Source organism: Chenopodium quinoa, unplaced genomic scaffold (genome assembly GCF_001683475.1).
Source record: "Chenopodium quinoa cultivar QQ74 unplaced genomic scaffold, ASM168347v1, whole genome shotgun sequence".
In the NCBI taxonomy this organism is placed as follows: domain Eukaryota; kingdom Viridiplantae; phylum Streptophyta; class Magnoliopsida; order Caryophyllales; family Amaranthaceae; genus Chenopodium; species Chenopodium quinoa.
The window spans coordinates 1295333-1313653 of record NW_018743514.1 but is presented as its reverse complement, the minus strand read 5'-3'; the positions used below and the strand labels follow the sequence as shown (position 1 = coordinate 1313653).

Genomic DNA, 18321 nt, shown 5'->3' with positions numbered 1-18321 from the left:
AACAAGTACTAACTTGACCGTTGGAGGCGGAACTCCAATCACTCGGAGTCTCCGTTTGTTTTGCAGGTACAGGCGTCCGGTTCCAGTCTCGAAATTGTAACTCTCCCGCAGGACATCAAAAAACCCCGAAACACATTCATATTTAAATTTGGGCGTTACCTAGTAAAATAAGGGCGTCGTTTAGCTTGTTACTTTTTATCGATGATTAATTGGCCTCAAAATATTTATAAAAAAGTGAAACTTGTATTTTATCAACATAGGAGGGAGTAATCGGAGTATATTACGAGCTAGCCCCAATATCTCAACATGAGATACATTGATGTATCTCAAAATGGCATAATTGCAAATAAGAGGAATTTTATGAATTTTATAATATTTTTTTGTACTATCTTTTATGCTTTCTTCTTCTTCATGCCCCATCTATTTCATCCTCATCTTCTTCATGCTTCCTCCCTCCTCCTCCATTGAAGTGGGTCGTGAACAACCACTGTCACCACCATATTATCAGCGACGACGTCGCCGATTAAACGAAGACCCTAACCATAAAGGGAGAAAAGAAGGGCAAAGTTAACCCTTACAGGAAAGGTTTAGATCGTTCTCCATTGAAGTTCTTCCATTTTCGGTTGAACTTCTTCAATGCTCCATTGAAACTTTCTGTTCTAGCTTGAAAATACAAATTTTGTTTTTACAAAATTACAAAATTAACCCTAATTATGCACTAAAATGACAGATTTGCCCCTTTGATATTGAGAGACTTGTATTTTCTCATATATTACACCCCCTTTCAAATGTTTTTTTGTATTCATTCATGTAGCAATGAGCGCGCCTACTTCAAAGCGACACGCGCAACACACACCAACACCACCATCTCCCTTCCTATCAATTTCAGAGCTCGTACTTCCATGGCTAACACCTCAAGAACTCGCTTCCATATCCTGCACCTGCCACACCCTATCCCACCTCTCCAAACTCATCACCACCGTCCGATCTTCCGATGCTTCCAGATTATTCGAACCTCTTCCCATTCCTTTCATCAACACCGTTGATTCTCACTCCTACACTTTCTTCCTCTACACCCCCACTTACCTTACCTCTTCCCCCAATTTTTCTCGTCAATTTTGGGGCGGTAGAATAAACCCTAACCCTAATTGTAATACCCATTTCAATTTTGATTCTTTTCTGGGAGTTTCTGACTCTGTTGGGTGTGATTGTGGTGAGATTTGTGATGAGGATTGCTCTTGTGCGGTGTTGTGGGGTGGTGAGATGAGGACCGAGTGCGGAACGAGTTGTGATTGTGAATTGAATTGTGGGAATCGGGTTACTCAGATGGGTGTTAGTGTTGAGTTGAAGATTGTTAGGGTTGAGAAAAAGGGTTGGGGTTTGTTTGCTGCTCAGTTCATTCCTGAGGGAAAGTTTGTCTGTGAATATGCAGGTAATCTGAATTTTCGTTTTGGCGACAATTTTTTTGATAGCATCAAATTTTCCCTGTTTTTTGAATAATTTTGTTGCGATTAATTTAGTTGGCTTGTATTGCATTTTGAAGTTACTGTGGTAAATGAGAATTGATTTTTATTGGAATTCTGGGTTGCGCCGAGAATTGATGGTGTGATGTTTGAACGTTAGTATTGTGTGTGCTCATATTTACCAAGAAGTAATCATAAATGTAGAACAAAAGCTTCTGTAAAACACGAGCTGTTGAGAAATCAGTGTGCTGTGAATCTTTGACAGTACAGTATTGTTTGATGTACTATATGCATGACCGTCTAATGAGGAGAGATTATGTTGTATGAAGGGTATATTGGATCATTGTGCACAATTTAAAATATAGAGAGAGAAAAGGAGAGAAAAATTTAGAAAATGATAACAAGTTATATAAGTTATGCTGCTAATTCCTCACATTATAGAATACTACTGATATTTGAGTTGCTGGGCAGTAGACGCTCTCAAAGAAAGATGAGAAATGAATTGAATGACTAAATAAATTTCCCTACATATTTCCCTTACCATTGACATTAAGTCTCAGTTAAAATCCTGATGTGCCCTCCATCGTCCTCAGCAAGGAAGTATCTATAGGTTCTTTTAACAAAACTGCTTGGTGCCATGTCCTCTCAACCCTATCTTAGATTATTCGCTTATGTTTAGTTGATGGTTAGCTTAGGGAGGGTATGGTGATGCGTTAAAAATTGTTTTTGAATCTCTCGGGTACTTTCCATCTCCAATGATAGTGGCATTTCCCAAATTAGCTTTTATTTGCATTTTGAAACAAATAAACTTTGAGGAGTATTTAAAAAATAGGGTAGTGTGTACATTGCATTGTAGTTTAAAGAAGTTAGCATTTTAAAAAAGTGACCTTTTGTTTTATTATCCTAGTTGACAAGTGTTGGGACATTATTACTGTGATAAGTTTGGAATTTGGGTTCAAAATGTCCAAACTTTGAGAAATGATAGTTGATCCTACCACTTTAAATGTATGGATGGAAACTAACTGAATATGTTCATTGAGCAAATGGAGATAAATCTCAGTTAAAGTTTGTTATGTGTGTTTTTCCCTCATATGTATACAAGTTTGAGCATTAATAGCAGATCAATCATTGATGTTCATTATTAACTTATTTATTCACAGCAGTAGACTACTTATTTGTTTGTTTGATTGATTGATTAAAAGCTTGTTTTATCATTAATAAAAAGATTGTTTAAGGCTTGTTGATTTGAAGTTGATAATTTAGCATATAGATGAATGTCACTTCATAAGCTTTGCTTGTTTATTAAGACTAAGGTTGAAATGAGTCTGTTTCAATCAAATGATTGTAGCATAACAAACGCTTGGTTAAGGGAAATTATTTTGTATGAATGATAGAGATAGACCCTACTATAATTCGATTGGTGAAACAACCTGATCATAAGCCAAGCTAAAATTGGCTCATAAGATTTTTTTGTGTGTCAGTATTGGAACAAAGTTAAAATAAGCTCTTTAAATTTAATGATTATAGATTGATATGAAGTTGTTGAAAGGAAATTATATATATGAACTTTAGATGGATGAGAGCATGTTTCTCGATTGATGAACAAGCCTACCATTAAGCCAAGTTAGTTTTTTTTGGTGTGGAGTTTGGTAAGTAGGCCCAATCAGCTAAACTTGACTTTATTAAGCTTAATGAATTTAATCATGGATGTGATGATAATTAGGTTTAGCTTGGTTTATTTTACACGATTATCTATTCCTTTTGATAAATTGTGAAAGTTCTAAGTCATTTTAGTGGTTGGTTAGCTGTTGTGCTTAGGCTTTTTGTGGGTTGGGCATATTTTGGTTGCTCTGCATAGATCTTTCGGAGTCACATGGAGAAAAAGAGTGAAAGAAGAATTGCTCCAACTGAAAGTTGCTGTAAATCTATATTTTTGTAAACTTTTTCTTTTTGTAGACTCATTCTGTCTGTAAATACCCCTATCTTTTTTGCTTCTTAACTGATGGTTGCTCAATCCCCACCTCCCCCACCCACCCTCTCCCCCCCTCTCACCCCCCCTCCCCCCCACTCACCCCCTCTCCCCCCCCCCCACCCTCCCCCTTTCCCCTTTTACGCCCATAGTTATGGCTTATTTAGGCAGCTTGGTGCTTTGGCATAATGTCTGGGCTGCTTTGTGACCTAGTTGTATGCCTCAGCCTTTACCACACTTGCTGCTTTGGGGAGAATGAATATAGATCAAAATCACTTTTGGCAGCTGTAATGATTTTGAAGTGATCATTGATGGATTATCTGTTTTTTGAATTGTTTGAGGAGAAGATAAGGATAATAATACTGAGCCTTTAGTTCCATTTTTGTAGCCATCCATTTAATATCAGTCGATGTGGCCATTGAAGAGCTGATACAGGTTGATAATATGGCATATATAGAATTCGTACCATATCAAGCGCTGTCCTTTACATTAAACCGCAGCAAAGTATACCTGTTAGGTGTTTAATATTTTATCATTATTTAAACTTTGATTACATGGTTGGCAGCTAGGCAATATTCTGTTTCATTACATTAACTATCCTGGATGTTTCCATATAGTTACTCATTGGGTTGTGTTATGTTCTGATTTTGTTCAAAATCTCTGTTTCTCACACACCCCAAATAACTTCCTTTGCCTTTTATCTTTCTCATAGTAGAACCTTTGTTTTTTATTTTTATTTTTTTTCCTTTTACTCTTTGATTTGGCTATTGTAAGAACGGTAGAAATCAACATGGAGGAATTGGAGGCCGGTGAGAAAGTGAATGCAATGAGTTTTAGCAAAACAAAACATACGGCAGTATATCATAATGTTGCCTACGTAGTATATTATTTGCATTTTCTAATGAGCCATCTTGGTAGCCTCTGCTTTATGAAATACATTAAAGTTCTCGTCTCAGATATTTAGCTCATTACTCTCAAATTCTTGATGGAACCTAGTTTTATGCAATATAAACGGTATTTTCCCCGGATGGGTTGTTTGCTTCCCAATGAAGTTAAATAATCAAAAAGCTAGACAAGAGTACTAGTGTTACCAAACAAGAGCTATGTTGCTCTTCTATAAAGTATTTGTTTTCTTAACATCCCTGATATACTATTGCCTCTCCTACCCATCTTCCCTACCTTTTTTTTGAATGGGAAGGGGGGAGGCCGGGAGGGGGATGTGGACTACGAAATTTTACTTCATCCTAGGAAGATTTAGTTTCTCACTTAATTTATCAATGTAATTGTAGTTATGATACGATGGAAACTTCTATGATGTGTGTGTAATGATTACTATAGATCTTGACACTGGTTGGGTGTATGAATGAACATAATAAGGTTTCTATCTTGATTTTATTGTGAAATCTAGTTGATGGTTGATTTGAACTCTATATTAGGTGAACTATTGACAACTAAAGAAGCAAAGAGACGGCAACAAGTGTATGACGAACTAGCAAAAGGTGGCTGTTTTTCATCTGCTCTTTTGGTGGTGCGGGAGTTTCTTCCATCAAGAAAAGCATGTTTCAGGATCAATATTGACGCCACAAGAATTGGTAATGTTGCACGATTTATAAATCATTCTTGTGATGGCGGCAATCTGTCCGCAATACTGATTAGAAGTTCAGGAGCTCTATTGCCCCGGGTTTGCTTTTTCGCTTCCAGAGATATACAGGCAGGGGAAGAACTTAGCTTTAGCTATGGAGATGTTAGGCTTAGACCGGAAGGGTTGCATTGTTTTTGTGGTAGCTCTTGCTGTTTCGGCATCTTGCCCTCAGAAGACACATGACAGACAATTGCTACCGTTCTGAATATTCATGCTTTCCACTTTCCAGAAAAGGCTATAAAATTGGTAAACATATTTCTTCTTGTATCTGTATTCTACCATTAATTCTGTTATATAAATATCTTTTCCATGAGAACATGTAGGTGTTCGAAAAGTTACCCTTTACACTATATTGTTACATGTTACTGAAACTGTCAAGAGTTTTGAAATGTGTGCAATGGCAATTGACAATAGTTGTTTTATTAATCCGATTGAAAATAACCGATTACTTTTGACCTTCGATTGGTCTAATCCAAAATCTCTTAAAAGTCAAGCTACGTAAGTTGTTAATAGGGATGCCAATTTTAAATGGATATTTTATTCATATGCTCACATGTTAATAGGGTGACGCTTTTATCATCCTAAACTCGATCCATTAAAGTTAGTTTTAAATTAAATTAAAATTCTTCAAAATAAGTAATTTTCTTCCTGAATATCACTTTCCAACTCACTATTACTTCATTCTATTTTTGACAAAATCTTTTTACCACTGTATTCTACTTTACTTACCCCCACATCATTTATATGTTTATTTTGTGCTTTATTCACATTTTTATTACATCAACTCACTCTTTTATTCCTCCTTTATGTTACAGTCTACTCACATTTTAAAAAAATTCCTAGAATTAAGAGTCTACAATAAATTAGTTATACTTTTAGAAACAGAGGGAGTATATCATGAAGATAATTATATTTTAAGTTATTCTTTATACAATTATTACGCTAGCTATTAAAGTAGGAATGTACATGCAAAACATGTTTATTTTTTCACATTATTATTTTACAAAATTAATTTTTTTTTTTTTGTAAAAAAAAAAGTTTAAAACCAGTCACATTCGAATTTTAGACCATTTTTTTTTTATCGTATTGATTCCTATACTACCATAACCGGTATGATAATCGGCCTTAAATTTTAAATTTTCCTACATTCGGTCTAGTTCGATTTTTGACACATGAATCACCCTATTAGCATCATATAAATGACAACAATATTTTGCAATTTGTTACATTTACATTAAGGATTAGTATTTGATATCTCCTAACTCCTAAGTTGTTATCTTAGTTAACAAATATGGAGTACAAATTAACAAATACATTTAATATTAATTATTGATGCATATAAACCTACTTGCCGTAGAGGGTTGTGACAAAACCATATATTATATAAATATACACATGAAGAAACATTATACATTACTTAATATATTATAGTTTCTATAAGACTATAACCCTCATCAGTTACCAGTCTTGCCACCATCTTCCACACGCTACGGGCAGCACAAATCTTGTGTCTCCTTTAACAGGACAGATTAACTCATTTAATCACATAACCAACTCTAATTAATTCACTATTTAATTATTTTTTAGAACAAACTTTAATTAATTAGCCTTAATGTACACCAAAACTAACTTTTGTAAAACAAGAAAAACCCCACTCTTCACACAAAAAATCACTGTTGCTAACACTCTTTTCAATCCCCTTAAAATTTACCAACCGTTTTTAATAATAACGTTTTTTTTCCTTAATTACAACTTTTAATTAATCAGTATCTCATAATTATCATATTAACCTCGCCAAACCCATTCATGAAACAAACGTGGACCTCTCTTTCCCTCCCCCTTATAACCAACTCCATCCCCTGCCATTCTACTCACACCCCTCTTATCATTCTTTCTTAGCTATGCCAGACCACCATGATGGGCGTCGCAAGCTCGGAAAACGAGCCTCTGCCACTGCTGCTGCCTCGGGTGATCAAGAGGGTCCATTAGCTCCTTGTGGTGCTTGTAAGTTCCTAAGGAGGAAGTGTACTAATGGGTGTATTTTTGCACCTCATTTTGGGTCTGATCAAGGTGCAGCGCGTTTTGCTGCTGTTCATAAGGTGTTTGGTGCTAGTAATGTGTCTAAGCTGTTGCTTCATATTCCTATGAATCGGAGGCAGGATGCTGTTGTTACTATATCGTATGAGGCTCAAGCTCGGCTTTCTGACCCGGTGTATGGTTGCGTCTCTACTATCCTTGCCTTGCAGCAACAGGTGAAATTCTACTCCTTTATGCTTAATATCTTAGCATTTATTCGATGTTGCATACAATTAATGACTTGTATTCTCGAGTCAGTTGGAAGATAGCCTTTTTTTTTCCCCCTTGTGAAAAAAAATAAAAATAAATTGATGTTGCATAATGTTTTACATATATGTGTATACACACACCAATTTCCATTTCAGCACTTGTTACTTAAGAGGTTGTAAAATCATCAATTTCTCGTATATTTAATGTGAAAGTGATAATTATCATACATGAAAAGAATGTTGCATTTTCTTCCTCGTATATTTTGTGACGCATAATTCATGCAAGCAAACCCAAGGTAACATAACGTAAGAACGTTTATTTAATGCATTTCTGTTTCAAAAGTAAATGCCTTCTACCAATAATTTGTAAGTGAATAATTGATCGAGCACAAGAAAAAAAAGTTTGTTTACTAATTCGATTGGTCCAATAATTCAACATGTTTTCCTCTGTATTAATTTATTGAATAAGTTACGGGGTTATAAAAAAGCATGAACCAATAAGAACGAGTATAGATCATTGAACATGAAAAGTAAGATGTAGCATTTGGATTCGATGTTAAAATGATACATATTCACGTAACACGACTTTCATGTATTGCTAAAAATTTCAGGTAGCAACCTTACAAGCAGAGTTAGCAATGGTACAGAGCCAAGTAATCAACAGCCGATTGGCAATGGCAAACGCCCTTCAAACCTCGCAACAACAACTAGGCAATGGATACGAAGTAATGCATCTTCCTCATAACCACCATGTTCATCATCAGCCTGCCTACTCGAACAACTCGTCTGCTTCAAACAACCTTCTTAACATGAATACTAGTGCAACTACAACTGGCCATGTTTCTTCTACTTATAATAATGACTTTTCTGCAGTTGCTGATGCTTCTACTGCTCCGTCTCCCCATAGTCTTGACCTTCTACGACTGTCTAGGCCGTCGCAGGATGATGATGAGGACGACGAACAGATCAGCCGCAACCACATTGCCTTCGCCAATCACCTCATCCATCGATTCAACATCATCTGATTGGGAGTATTAGCTCACATTCTATGTCCTATCTTTGATCATTAAGCATTTTTAATAATGTTTTATTTTTGTTTTATGTTATAGTTCTCTTTAGTTCATTAAGATTTATTTCAAGGGATGACATAATTACCAAACAAGAGATTTGAATTAACAAAGTCATGCTTTCAACGTTTATTCTTTAGCTTGCACAATTTATTTATTAAAAAACATACTCCCCCCGTTAATTTTTATTTGCAACTTTAGGGGGAATTGCGGTTTACGAGACAAAAGTTAAAGGGGCAAATATTAGTGGGGTTAATTGAATGTGATTAAAGTGTTTGGAGAGAGAAAGGTTTGGCCCACCACTAAGAAAAGTAGTGGGAAAACCTGTACAACTTTTGGAGGGATTGTATTTTCCCCCAAAATTTCAACTAAATTTTGTTCTAGGCTGAATTTTGGAGAAATTTCATTTCCCACCAAAATTTTCCAAAATTTTAAACTACAAAACAGTATACTGTTTAAAATCTGCAGACTTATATAAGCATTGCATTTCATATTACAGAGGCAATTAAATACAGCCTCTCCATTCAAACAGCATTTAATGGTTTCTTGTTCACCCAAAACATAAACATTGTTCCTCCAAAACATAATCTACCTTACAAAATTACACGACGTTAGCCCATTATATACCAAAAAAATTCCTACAATTAAATTAATACTACCCAACTAAGACCCAAACACCTTCATAGGCAGCTGCAGCTCCTTCTTCCTTCATCTTGTTCTCAAAAACACAACATCCATCGTTACATCAATCAGCTGAAGCTAAGGAAACAAACAAGGTCAGACAACCATGGCAGACTCATTTGAAGCGACGTACTTCGATGTGGATCAAATTTTGACAGAAGAATAAGAGGCAGAATTGTACTACGAATACGCAGAAAATATGCAAGATTTAGGCATGGATTACTACGACTCTGAAGATGATATGATGCAAGAGGCAGAAGGAGAAGACCAAGGCCAGCAAAACACTGAACACACACAAGCTGAGGGTGGTTTCCAGGAAATGGAACAAGCCATTCACCAGGGGACTCAACAGAGACAAAGAAAGCAGCTCACCATGAAACAAAGAAGAGAAATAGTGGATTCAATGTTGGTCAACATGCATCAAGGCAACTTACCAAGAGGTCACTTAAAGCATTTGGCAGTTAATTACAATGTGCACAAATCAAGCATCACAAGAATTTTTTCAGACATAAAGAAACAAATGGCACAGGGCAGTTTGATTGATGTTAGGAGCAAAAAATTTGGCAGAGTAGGCCGAAAGCCAAAGGAATTTTCTGATGAATTCCTACAATCAGTGCCTTTACATTTAAGGCAGAAAGAAAGGAGCTATGCAGCAGCATTAAAGATCTCCCATGTGACACTTCACAATTTGAAGAAAAAGGGAAGGTTAAGAACACACACAAGTACCAACAAGCCAGCCCTGACATCAGACCACAAGGTAGCAAGAATGAAATGGATTTTGTCACACATAAATCCAGTTACAAGTAATGGGGAACCAACATTTGTTGAAATGAACAATGTGATACACATGGATGAGAAATGGTTCTATCTAAACCCTGACAAGAGGAGGTTTTACCTCCTACCTAGTGAGGAAGATCCTTATAGGCCTATACAGTCCACAAGATTCAAGCTCAAAGCAACGTTTATGGGCTTAATTGGGAAGCCATTGTATGACACAGATGGGGGACTACTTCATGATGGGAAATATGGAATATTCCCATTCACAGTCAAACAACTAGCCAAGAAGTCAAGTAAAAACAGAGTAGCAGGAACATGGGAAACAAAAGCAATACAGAATGTAAACAGAGAGGTCATCAGAGACATGTTGGTGGCCAATGTCATTCCAGCAATTATTTCAATGTGGCCTGACAGTCCGCCAAAAAATATTGTAATCTAATGGGACAATGCAAGGCCACACCAAGTTCCTACTGATGCAGAGTTTATGGCAGCAACAACAGCTCATGGATTTAACATTCAATTTGTTTTCCAACCACCATAATCACCAGATTTGAATGTGCTTGACTTAGGGTTGTTTAGGTCAATTCAATCATTGCAATATCAGTCTTTTCCTAGCAACCTAGATGAGTTAGTTACAAAAGTGCAAGAATCTTATGAGGCATTCAATCCTCAAGTCAACAAGTACATTTGGCTGTCTTTGCAAAAGTGCATGATTGAGATCCTTAAGGTACAAGGTGGGAATAAGTACAAATTACCCCACATGAATAAGAAAAAACTCGAAAACCTTGGAGAGTTTCCAAATAATGTACCAGTGCAGAAGGAACTTGTTTTGGAGGCATTGGAGTACCTAGACACTATGTTTAGGCCAGTAAATGAGGGGACTGAACAAGGAACAGAAGAATTTGAGGTAGATGCAGACTGAGGGACTCATCACATCAAAGTAGAGACACATGGACTGCCACACATAACCACTTACAGTTGGTATGGTAATTTTGTTTTATGTTCTGTTTTTTATTCTGGTATTAGGTGGTTAGGTGTATTTTGTTGATTACAGTGATGAATCATGTTAGGCAGTCTAATGTCAAGTACTTTTGTAACCACATGTTCAATGGAATAGAAATGGTTTAGAGTCTGATGTTAAGTGGGCACTCAATCCATCAGAAGTTTTTTTTTTCCATGTTTCAATAAACCACCAACCACAAGGTTACCTCAACAATAACAGCATAAAGCACATCATTGGAGCAAAACACTTGTGGGTTGGGAAGGTCAATAGAGTCCCTTCCTCATTTGGATTTGGACAGAGTCCACAACACAGACACTTAGGGGACTGAATACAAGTCATGATACCACATAAAGGATTGTCATGTGTTCTCTACTTAATTGATCATTGAGAACACTTCAAGGTATGACCAAGGCACCTTTAAAAAATGTACAGACACATTAGCCTCATCATTCATCAATCAAACACCCATATGCCATTTTCCAACAATCCAACAGCTGCTAAAATATACTCCAACACATGCATACATGCAACATAGTCCAGAACAACAGACATAGCCAAGCATCCAACTGACCAACCAATAACAAACAGGCTATCTAGCCAACAAATTCCGGAACAACAAACATAACAAAAGAGCAGGCAATCAAAAACAGGCAACCATCCATGCTAAAATATACTCCAACACATGCATACATGCAACATAGTCCAGAACAGCAGACATAGCCAAGCATCCAACTGACCAGCCAATAACAAACAGGCTATCCAGCCAACAAATTCCGGAACAGCAAACATGACAAAAGAGCAGGCAATAAAAAACAGGCAACCATCCAACATCAATCCAGATCTACGCATACAAAACCAACTAAGCCAACATGCATCCAGATCTAGTCACAGAATCCCACAACACCTACCAAATAACAAAGCTAATCAACAGTATATCAAAAAAATAAAAAAATAGGGACTCTTTTTAAAAAAAAATTAACACAGGAAGGGTTAGAAAGCGTTACGCAAGGGTCACTTGGAGGGTTGAACCCTAAGGTTCATCCGCCTCGCAGAGTGCTTCTTCAGAAGAAGGCCAACCACTTCACCGTCGTCACCTTGGTCAGCCTCGTCATCAGAATTCAGGATAATGACCTCCTTGTCAGGCAACCCTCGAATACGACTCAAAGCCACCAGGGCCGCCTTCCTTTTAGGCCGAATCTTGCGTGGTGGCCTTGGATTGTTAGATTTGGGCTTAGTTTTGGGCATAACACTCCCCTCAGCACTGTCGCACACTGGATCTACAGAAACACCAGTGCAGTCTAGCGCTTGTTTCCCCCGTGAATCTCCTTGACCCTCACCGGTCTTGCGACGCTCATCCTCGTCTACGCTTTCAAGAACTTGGCCCAAGGCCTTGTATGTGGTCGGAGAACAGTAATTCAGGGCCTCCTCAAACGCGTATAACTCACGAGGAAAAGGAGATCCTTCGGCGATACCTTTCATCAGGGTTTTTATCAAGTTTGCCTCGCCCTCGTCATCGGTGGCAATATAAGCGTCGCGAAGTGGAGATAGGTTAACCATGGTGGTGGGGGACTCTTTTTTTTGGAAGTTGAGAGAACGAAAACTCAGATTTCAGGAGGAACAATGGAGAAAATTACAGAGGCGAAGGAGAGTGAAAGTCGAAGAACCAGATCTAGGGTTCTTAAGAAGACTCGAGAAGCCATAAATAATCCCAATGTTTTTTCAATTAAATGTTGGTGGTTGGGAATGTGGCTGATGGGATTGGATTGGGGGAAATAAATGGAGGGAGTAATTAGATTAGGTTAATTTAGATGTTTTGTATATAATGTGGGATTAGGGTTAATAAGGGGTAGAATTAAAATAGTAATTTTTTGGGTTTTTGTTTACCAAAAATGGAAATAAATTAGAAAGTTGCAAATAATTTTTAGCGGACTAAAATGGCAAAAGTTGCAAATAAAAATTAACGGAGGGAGTATTTTAGATAAATATATATTTTAAAAATAATGTCCATGAATATTCATTTGTTTGACAATAACAATATTGCACAATACATTCACACATTAACAACTTTTTGGTGCAGCAGGCCGCACCATGCGGCAGGGGTTACCCGAGTTTTTTTGTTAGGGGTTACCCAAGTTTTTTTTGTTAGGGGTTACCCAAGTTATTCAGTCAGGGGTTACTCGAGTTACTTGTTTAGGGGTTACTTGAGGGGTTCGAACAGGGGTTACTCGAGGGGTTCACTCGGTCAAGGGTTACTCGAGTTACTCGGTTAGGGGTTACTCAGTCATGGGTTACTCGAGTTACTCGATCAGAGGTTATTTTAAGGAGTTCGGTCAGGGGTTACTCAAGTTATTTGGTTAGGGGTTACTCGGTCATAGGTTACTCGAGTTACTCGGTCAAGGGTTACTTGAGTTACTGGGTCAGGGGTTACTTGAGGGTTCAGTCAGGGGTTACTTGATGGGTTACTCAGTCAAGGGTTACTTGAGGGGTTACTCGATCAGGGGTTACTCGAGGGGTTCGGTCATGAATTACTTGAGAGGTTACTCGGTCAAGGGTTACTTGAGGGGTTACTCGGTCAGGAGTAACTCAAGTGACCCCTGACCGAGCAACTTGAGTAATCCCGACAACTCGAGTAACCCCTGACCGAGTAACTCGAGTAACCCCGACAACTCGAGTAACCCGGGCAACTCAAGTAACCCCTGACCGAGAAACTCGAGTAACCCCTGACCGAGAAACTCGAGTAACTCCTGTTGCACAATACAACAAGCCGCATACAAAAAATTATGATCATGACCGCTGATTTTTAGTATTAACTAGGTTAGGTCCCGTGCCATGCACGGTAATTTCATGACATTTAATAAAAAAATTTATTTTTGTTTTAATAATAACATGGACAAAATACAACAATAATATATTTCTTTTGTTCTACTTTTGCAATAGATAATGAGATAATTCACATAATATTATGTAAGAGTCAATTAGACAAATGACTGAAATGAGTATATTAATACTACGTCTTAGACCATCTAATTAAGTGTTCAAAAAATGTGATGATAATTTAGTATCATTTTCTTTTTATTAACCAAAAACTACATATTTATTTTAAATTTATTATGTATTACACCCAATATACAAGAATAATAACCATGATTTAATGATAATAACCCCAGAGTATGATAATATGAAAACATTATATTGGACAAAAAAATTAAATTTTAATTAATCAAACTGTCTTACTTGATTACATATATAGATTAAATGTTTATAATGTTAATTATGTTGTTATTCTACCTTCGTTTTTATGTTATTCGCATTAGAATTGGGCAAGAAATCAAATAAAACATTTAAAAAAACACATTTTCATTTTATAATAAAAAAGATATTCTGATTAAAGTATTAAGAAGCTAAAGATTGCACCAGATCATAAGTTATTGTGCATTTTATATACTTTGTGATAGTGGAAAACACAAGGAAAGAAAAAAAACTCTGTAATACATAAACAGTTGGAAATTAAAAAAAATAGCTTAAGAATATTTTGAAATTTCTAAATGGAAAATGTTGGAAGAATAAAATAACCAAATATTATTATGTTTATGTAGAACCAATCATGGTACATAGAAGTGAGTTTATGAAGTGACTTAAGCTAAGATGATTCATTTTTTTTCCTTTTCTTAAGATTTTTTCTATTTTAAAAAGAAGATAATTTATCAAGAATATCTAAAAATAATTTGACACTGCACCTAATTTGATACAGACAGATTTTGGTGGTGTTTTTCTTTCTGAATTGCACTTTGACCACGGCTATGACATTGTGGAACCTTATGCGAATCTTAATCTTGGTGAGGAAGATGTGGGCGTGGTTGATTTGGGGGCAGTACAATCGACTGATTCGTCGGAGAAATTCGACCTGCTGCTTATTGGTAGATTGGTGACGGATAGACCATTTAATGTACAAGCGTTTAAAAATACGATGATTAAGGTGTGGGCTCTGGCTAATAAACTTGTGATTAGGGTTTTAGGACCCAATCTCTTTGCTTTTCAATTCTTCCATTGGAGAGACAAGGAGAAAGTGTTGAGTGGGAGACCGTGGTGTTTTGATAATAAGTTAATTGTGCTAAAAGAAGTGGAGGGGGGCGAGGAGCCGAAGAAGGTGAACCTTTATCATTCTCCGTTTTGCCCTTCAAATGCAGATCAGATGAGGATGTGAAAGAGTTGGTCGCAAATTGGAGGGGAAGTGATTGAACTGGAGGAGGACATTCTGGGTTTGGATCTATTTCGTAGGATTAAAGTCATGATAAATGTTACTAAGCCATTGCGACGCTTTTAGAGGATTCTTGACAAGAGTGGTAACACTGTGATGGTGGAATAATTTGCATACAAAAGATTTCCTTTTTCTTCTTTGCATGTGGTTTTATCGGACATTCTGAAAAAGATTGCTGTATGGTTTTAGAGGAGAGTAAACGTGCGAAGTTGGGATGGGGTAGGTGGTTGCGGTCATCTCCTCGAAAGGGGAGGTCGAAAGAAGTGGAGGAGTTGGAAGGGGTTCTTTCATCTCGTAAGCAATTGTTTGTGACTAAAGATATGGATGATTGGGCTTGTGAGTTAAAGAGGAATGAACTGCATGTGAATCTTGCGGGGCCTGATCAACCGCAAGGTGTTTATTTGAAGAATCAAAGTGAGAAATGAGAAGCAATTCAGGAAATCTAATCCTTCCAAGAAATCTCTGGTCTCTTGGGTTCAAGTCTGCCTTCCTAAAGTTAGTGGGGGATGGAACATGATTTCTCTTCCAGAATGGAACATGGCTGCTATTACTAAGCTCCTGTGGGATTTAGCTCACAAAGCTGATAGTCTATGGGTTAAATGGGTCCATACTTATTATTTCAAAAATAAGCCTTGGTGGGGTATGGCCATTCCTATGAAATGCTCCTGGGTGCTCAAACGAATTCTGAAATGCAGGGGTCTAATTGACAATATTGGTAATTGGGATACATTGGTGCAGGGGAATAGATTCAAGATTAAGAAAATGTACAAAGCCATCATGATTCAAGCTCCTAAGGTCACTTGGAGAAGGGTTATTTGTAATAATTTGGCTACTCCTAAGAGCCTGTTCCTCACCTGGTTGGCTGTTAAAAACAGACTGCTGACTAAAGATAGGTTGCAGCATTGGAACATCCAGTGTGACCCTGCCTGTTTTTTATGTAATCAGAGCTTAGAGACTGTTCAGCATTTATTTTTTGCCTGTGATTACAGTAGAGCTATTTGGAGTCAGATCTTGAAGTTACTCGGATTTCAGAGAAGTGTTGGCTGTTTTGATGTTGAGTTGGATTGGATTTCAAAGAAATGCAGGAAGACTAGAGTTAAAAGCCGGTTATTGGCTATGTGTTTTGCAGAATCTGTCTACCATATCTGGCTTCAAAGAAATGCTCTGATCTTCACAGGAAACTTGAAGTCTACTGATGTGGTGTTCAAAGATATTATGTTTTCAGTAGCTTGTAGATGCCATGTTAAGGACAGACATTTGTTAATCTTGTAATTCTGTTTGTAGTTGGCTGTAGCCTTTGGGCAGTTGGTGTGTTGTATGCTTGATTATCTTTCCTTAATGAACCCTTCCTAGAAGGTGGCATAAAAGGATTGTTTGATCTGTTTTTTTTGGGTAGGGTTCCCTGGAACCCTTCCTAGAAGGTGGCCAGGGTTCTCTTCCCCTAGGCGGGTGTGTGTGGCTCTTGGAGTCTTGGGTGTTTTGGTGTAGTTCCTCTTGTTTTTTTTTGTGTTTGGTTTCAGCTTTGGCTTCTATAAGTTGTAACCTTTTCTTGTCTTGGTAATAATATTGCTCTATTTACCAAAAAAAAAAAAAAAAAAAAAAAAATTCAGGGGGTGAATGTAGATAATGCTAAGATAGTAAGTGTGGAGGGGAGTATTATTGTGCTCATATTAATCCTGGTGTGGGGGAGTTTGGAGCGCTTACGAAGATGGGGCAGGGTAAGGGTGGCATGGGTATTCATTCTCAAGTGATTGAGGGAGGTGTTGAGAATATGAAGGGGGGAGGGGGGTGGCTAGAGGTGGGTGGGAAGGTGTGGGTGTTGAAACGAAAGGGAAGAAGAAAGGGTGGAAAAAAGTGCTTAGGGAGAAGGATTCTTATGATTACCATGCTGAGCTTTCGTTCTTGGGGAAGAGAGGGAGAGAGGGGCTGTATGAGAAGATGAAGGGGCTGAGTCCGAACAAAAAAAAGGGCCGTGTGATCGAATTTTCTGGTTGGCGTGAGGCGGAGGCTGCCGTTAAGCAGTGCCACCAAGCCCAATGAATATCATAAGATTCAAATGAAGGGGACTGGGCAACACCACTACAGTTAATAATTTTTGGAATTTGGTCCGAAGAGAGGCCCTGTCTCTTCTTTTCTTGATGGAGACGAAGTTAAGCGCTAAAGAGATGATTAAAATTCGTGCTAAGTTGGTTGGATATGAGGGAATTGCGGTCGGTTAGGTGGACTGACGTTATTTTGGCTTAAAGGGATTAAGGTAGAGCTTCGTTCGAAGTCTGTTCACCACATGGATGTCTTCGCAGAGTTAACGTGGATCGTAGACTCATTGGGTTCTATAGCTGGCCCGAAGTACAAAATCGTCACTTATCTTGGAAGTTGTTGGATGAGCTTGCGCGTGAGGGGTCAGAGTCGTGGGCATGTATGGGTGATTTCAATGAAATCTTGGTGGAATCGGAGAAGAAAGGTGGCAACGATCGTGCATTATGGCAGATGGAAAATTTTAGAGAAGTGGTAGCTAGGTATATGTTCATAGCTTGTGTGACAGTGATTTTACAGGCTATGCGTTTACTTTTGATAATGGACAATGTGGCGATGATAATGTACAATGTTGACTTAATCGGGTACTTTCTAATCAAGCTTGGATGGAAGCGTTTCCTAAAGTGAGTGCCGAGCATTTAGAACGAGAGTGGTCACACCATTCACCAATTAAGCTTACTATGAGTGGTGATGGAAGGCCGAAGGGGGCTGGGGAGAGAATTTTTCGGTTCGAACAGTTGTGGGTTGAGAATAAGGGATGTGAGGGAGTTGTAGATAGTGCGTGGCTATTGGGGGGCTCGTCTTTGGAGGGTCATTTAGCTCGGTGTGCTGAGGAGCTGACTTCCTGGAGCAATAAGGAGTTAGGGAGTATTTTGAAGGAAATTCGAAAAAAAGAGAAAAAGATTGGGGGTGTTTAATAAAGGGGGGAGGTCTATTGCACAAGTGAGTGAAAGGAGGAAAGTTGCGAGGGAGTTGGCAGATCTATTACACCATAAGGAGATTTAATGACGCCAAAGGTCTCGTGCTCTATGGTTAACTGCTGGGGATAGAAACTCAAATTTCTTTCATAGAAAAGGTTCTCAACATCGGCAGAAGAACACCATCTCATGTTTGATCTCGGATGATGATATGGAACATAATGA

The 18321-nt window shown here is 37.9% G+C and overlaps 4 protein-coding genes across 4 annotated transcripts; all 4 read left to right on the top strand.

Annotated features, from left to right (window-relative positions):
• The first annotated feature begins 806 nt into the window (after positions 1 to 806).
• On the top strand, positions 807 to 5283 carry LOC110739872 (histone-lysine N-methyltransferase SUVR3-like). The gene is made up of 2 exons (XM_021920352.1): positions 807 to 1432; positions 4869 to 5283. The coding sequence occupies exons 1-2, from the start codon at positions 817 to 819 to the stop codon at positions 5255 to 5257; spliced, it is 1005 nt and encodes a 334-aa protein (XP_021776044.1). The 5' UTR covers positions 807 to 816; the 3' UTR covers positions 5258 to 5283.
• On the top strand, positions 5193 to 8558 carry LOC110739873 (LOB domain-containing protein 20-like). The gene is made up of 3 exons (XM_021920353.1): positions 5193 to 5320; positions 6974 to 7326; positions 7971 to 8558. The coding sequence occupies exons 1-3, from the start codon at positions 5254 to 5256 to the stop codon at positions 8382 to 8384; spliced, it is 834 nt and encodes a 277-aa protein (XP_021776045.1). The 5' UTR covers positions 5193 to 5253; the 3' UTR covers positions 8385 to 8558.
• Positions 8559 to 9306: 748 nt separating this feature from the next.
• Positions 9307 to 10323, top strand: LOC110739907. The gene has a single exon (XM_021920388.1). It carries the CDS (start codon positions 9307 to 9309, stop codon positions 10321 to 10323), a length of 1017 nt encoding a protein of 338 aa, XP_021776080.1.
• Positions 10324 to 15682: 5359 nt separating this feature from the next.
• Positions 15683 to 16417, top strand: LOC110739906. The gene has a single exon (XM_021920387.1). The coding sequence runs from the start codon at positions 15683 to 15685 to the stop codon at positions 16415 to 16417; it is 735 nt and encodes a 244-aa protein (XP_021776079.1).
• Positions 16418 to 18321: the final 1904 nt, after the last annotated feature.

What these genes read in the sequence shown, in the direction of transcription:
- LOC110739872 (XM_021920352.1), top strand. Translation starts at nt 817, where the DNA reads ATGAGCGCGCCTACTTCAAAGCGACACGCGCAACACACACCAACACCA. An exon ending in GTTTGTCTGTGAATATGCAG is followed by an intron (nt 1,433 to 4,868) that starts GTAATCTGAATT and finishes ACTCTATATTAG; the next exon opens with GTGAACTATTGACAACTAAA.
- LOC110739907 (XM_021920388.1), top strand. Translation starts at nt 9,307, where the DNA reads ATGCAAGATTTAGGCATGGATTACTACGACTCTGAAGATGATATGATG.
- LOC110739906 (XM_021920387.1), top strand. Translation starts at nt 15,683, where the DNA reads ATGGCTGCTATTACTAAGCTCCTGTGGGATTTAGCTCACAAAGCTGAT.
- LOC110739873 (XM_021920353.1), top strand. Translation starts at nt 5,254, where the DNA reads ATGACAGACAATTGCTACCGTTCTGAATATTCATGCTTTCCACTTTCC. An exon ending in CAGAAAAGGCTATAAAATTG is followed by an intron (nt 5,321 to 6,973) that starts GTAAACATATTT and finishes ATTCTTTCTTAG; the next exon opens with CTATGCCAGACCACCATGAT. An exon ending in TCCTTGCCTTGCAGCAACAG is followed by an intron (nt 7,327 to 7,970) that starts GTGAAATTCTAC and finishes TAAAAATTTCAG; the next exon opens with GTAGCAACCTTACAAGCAGA.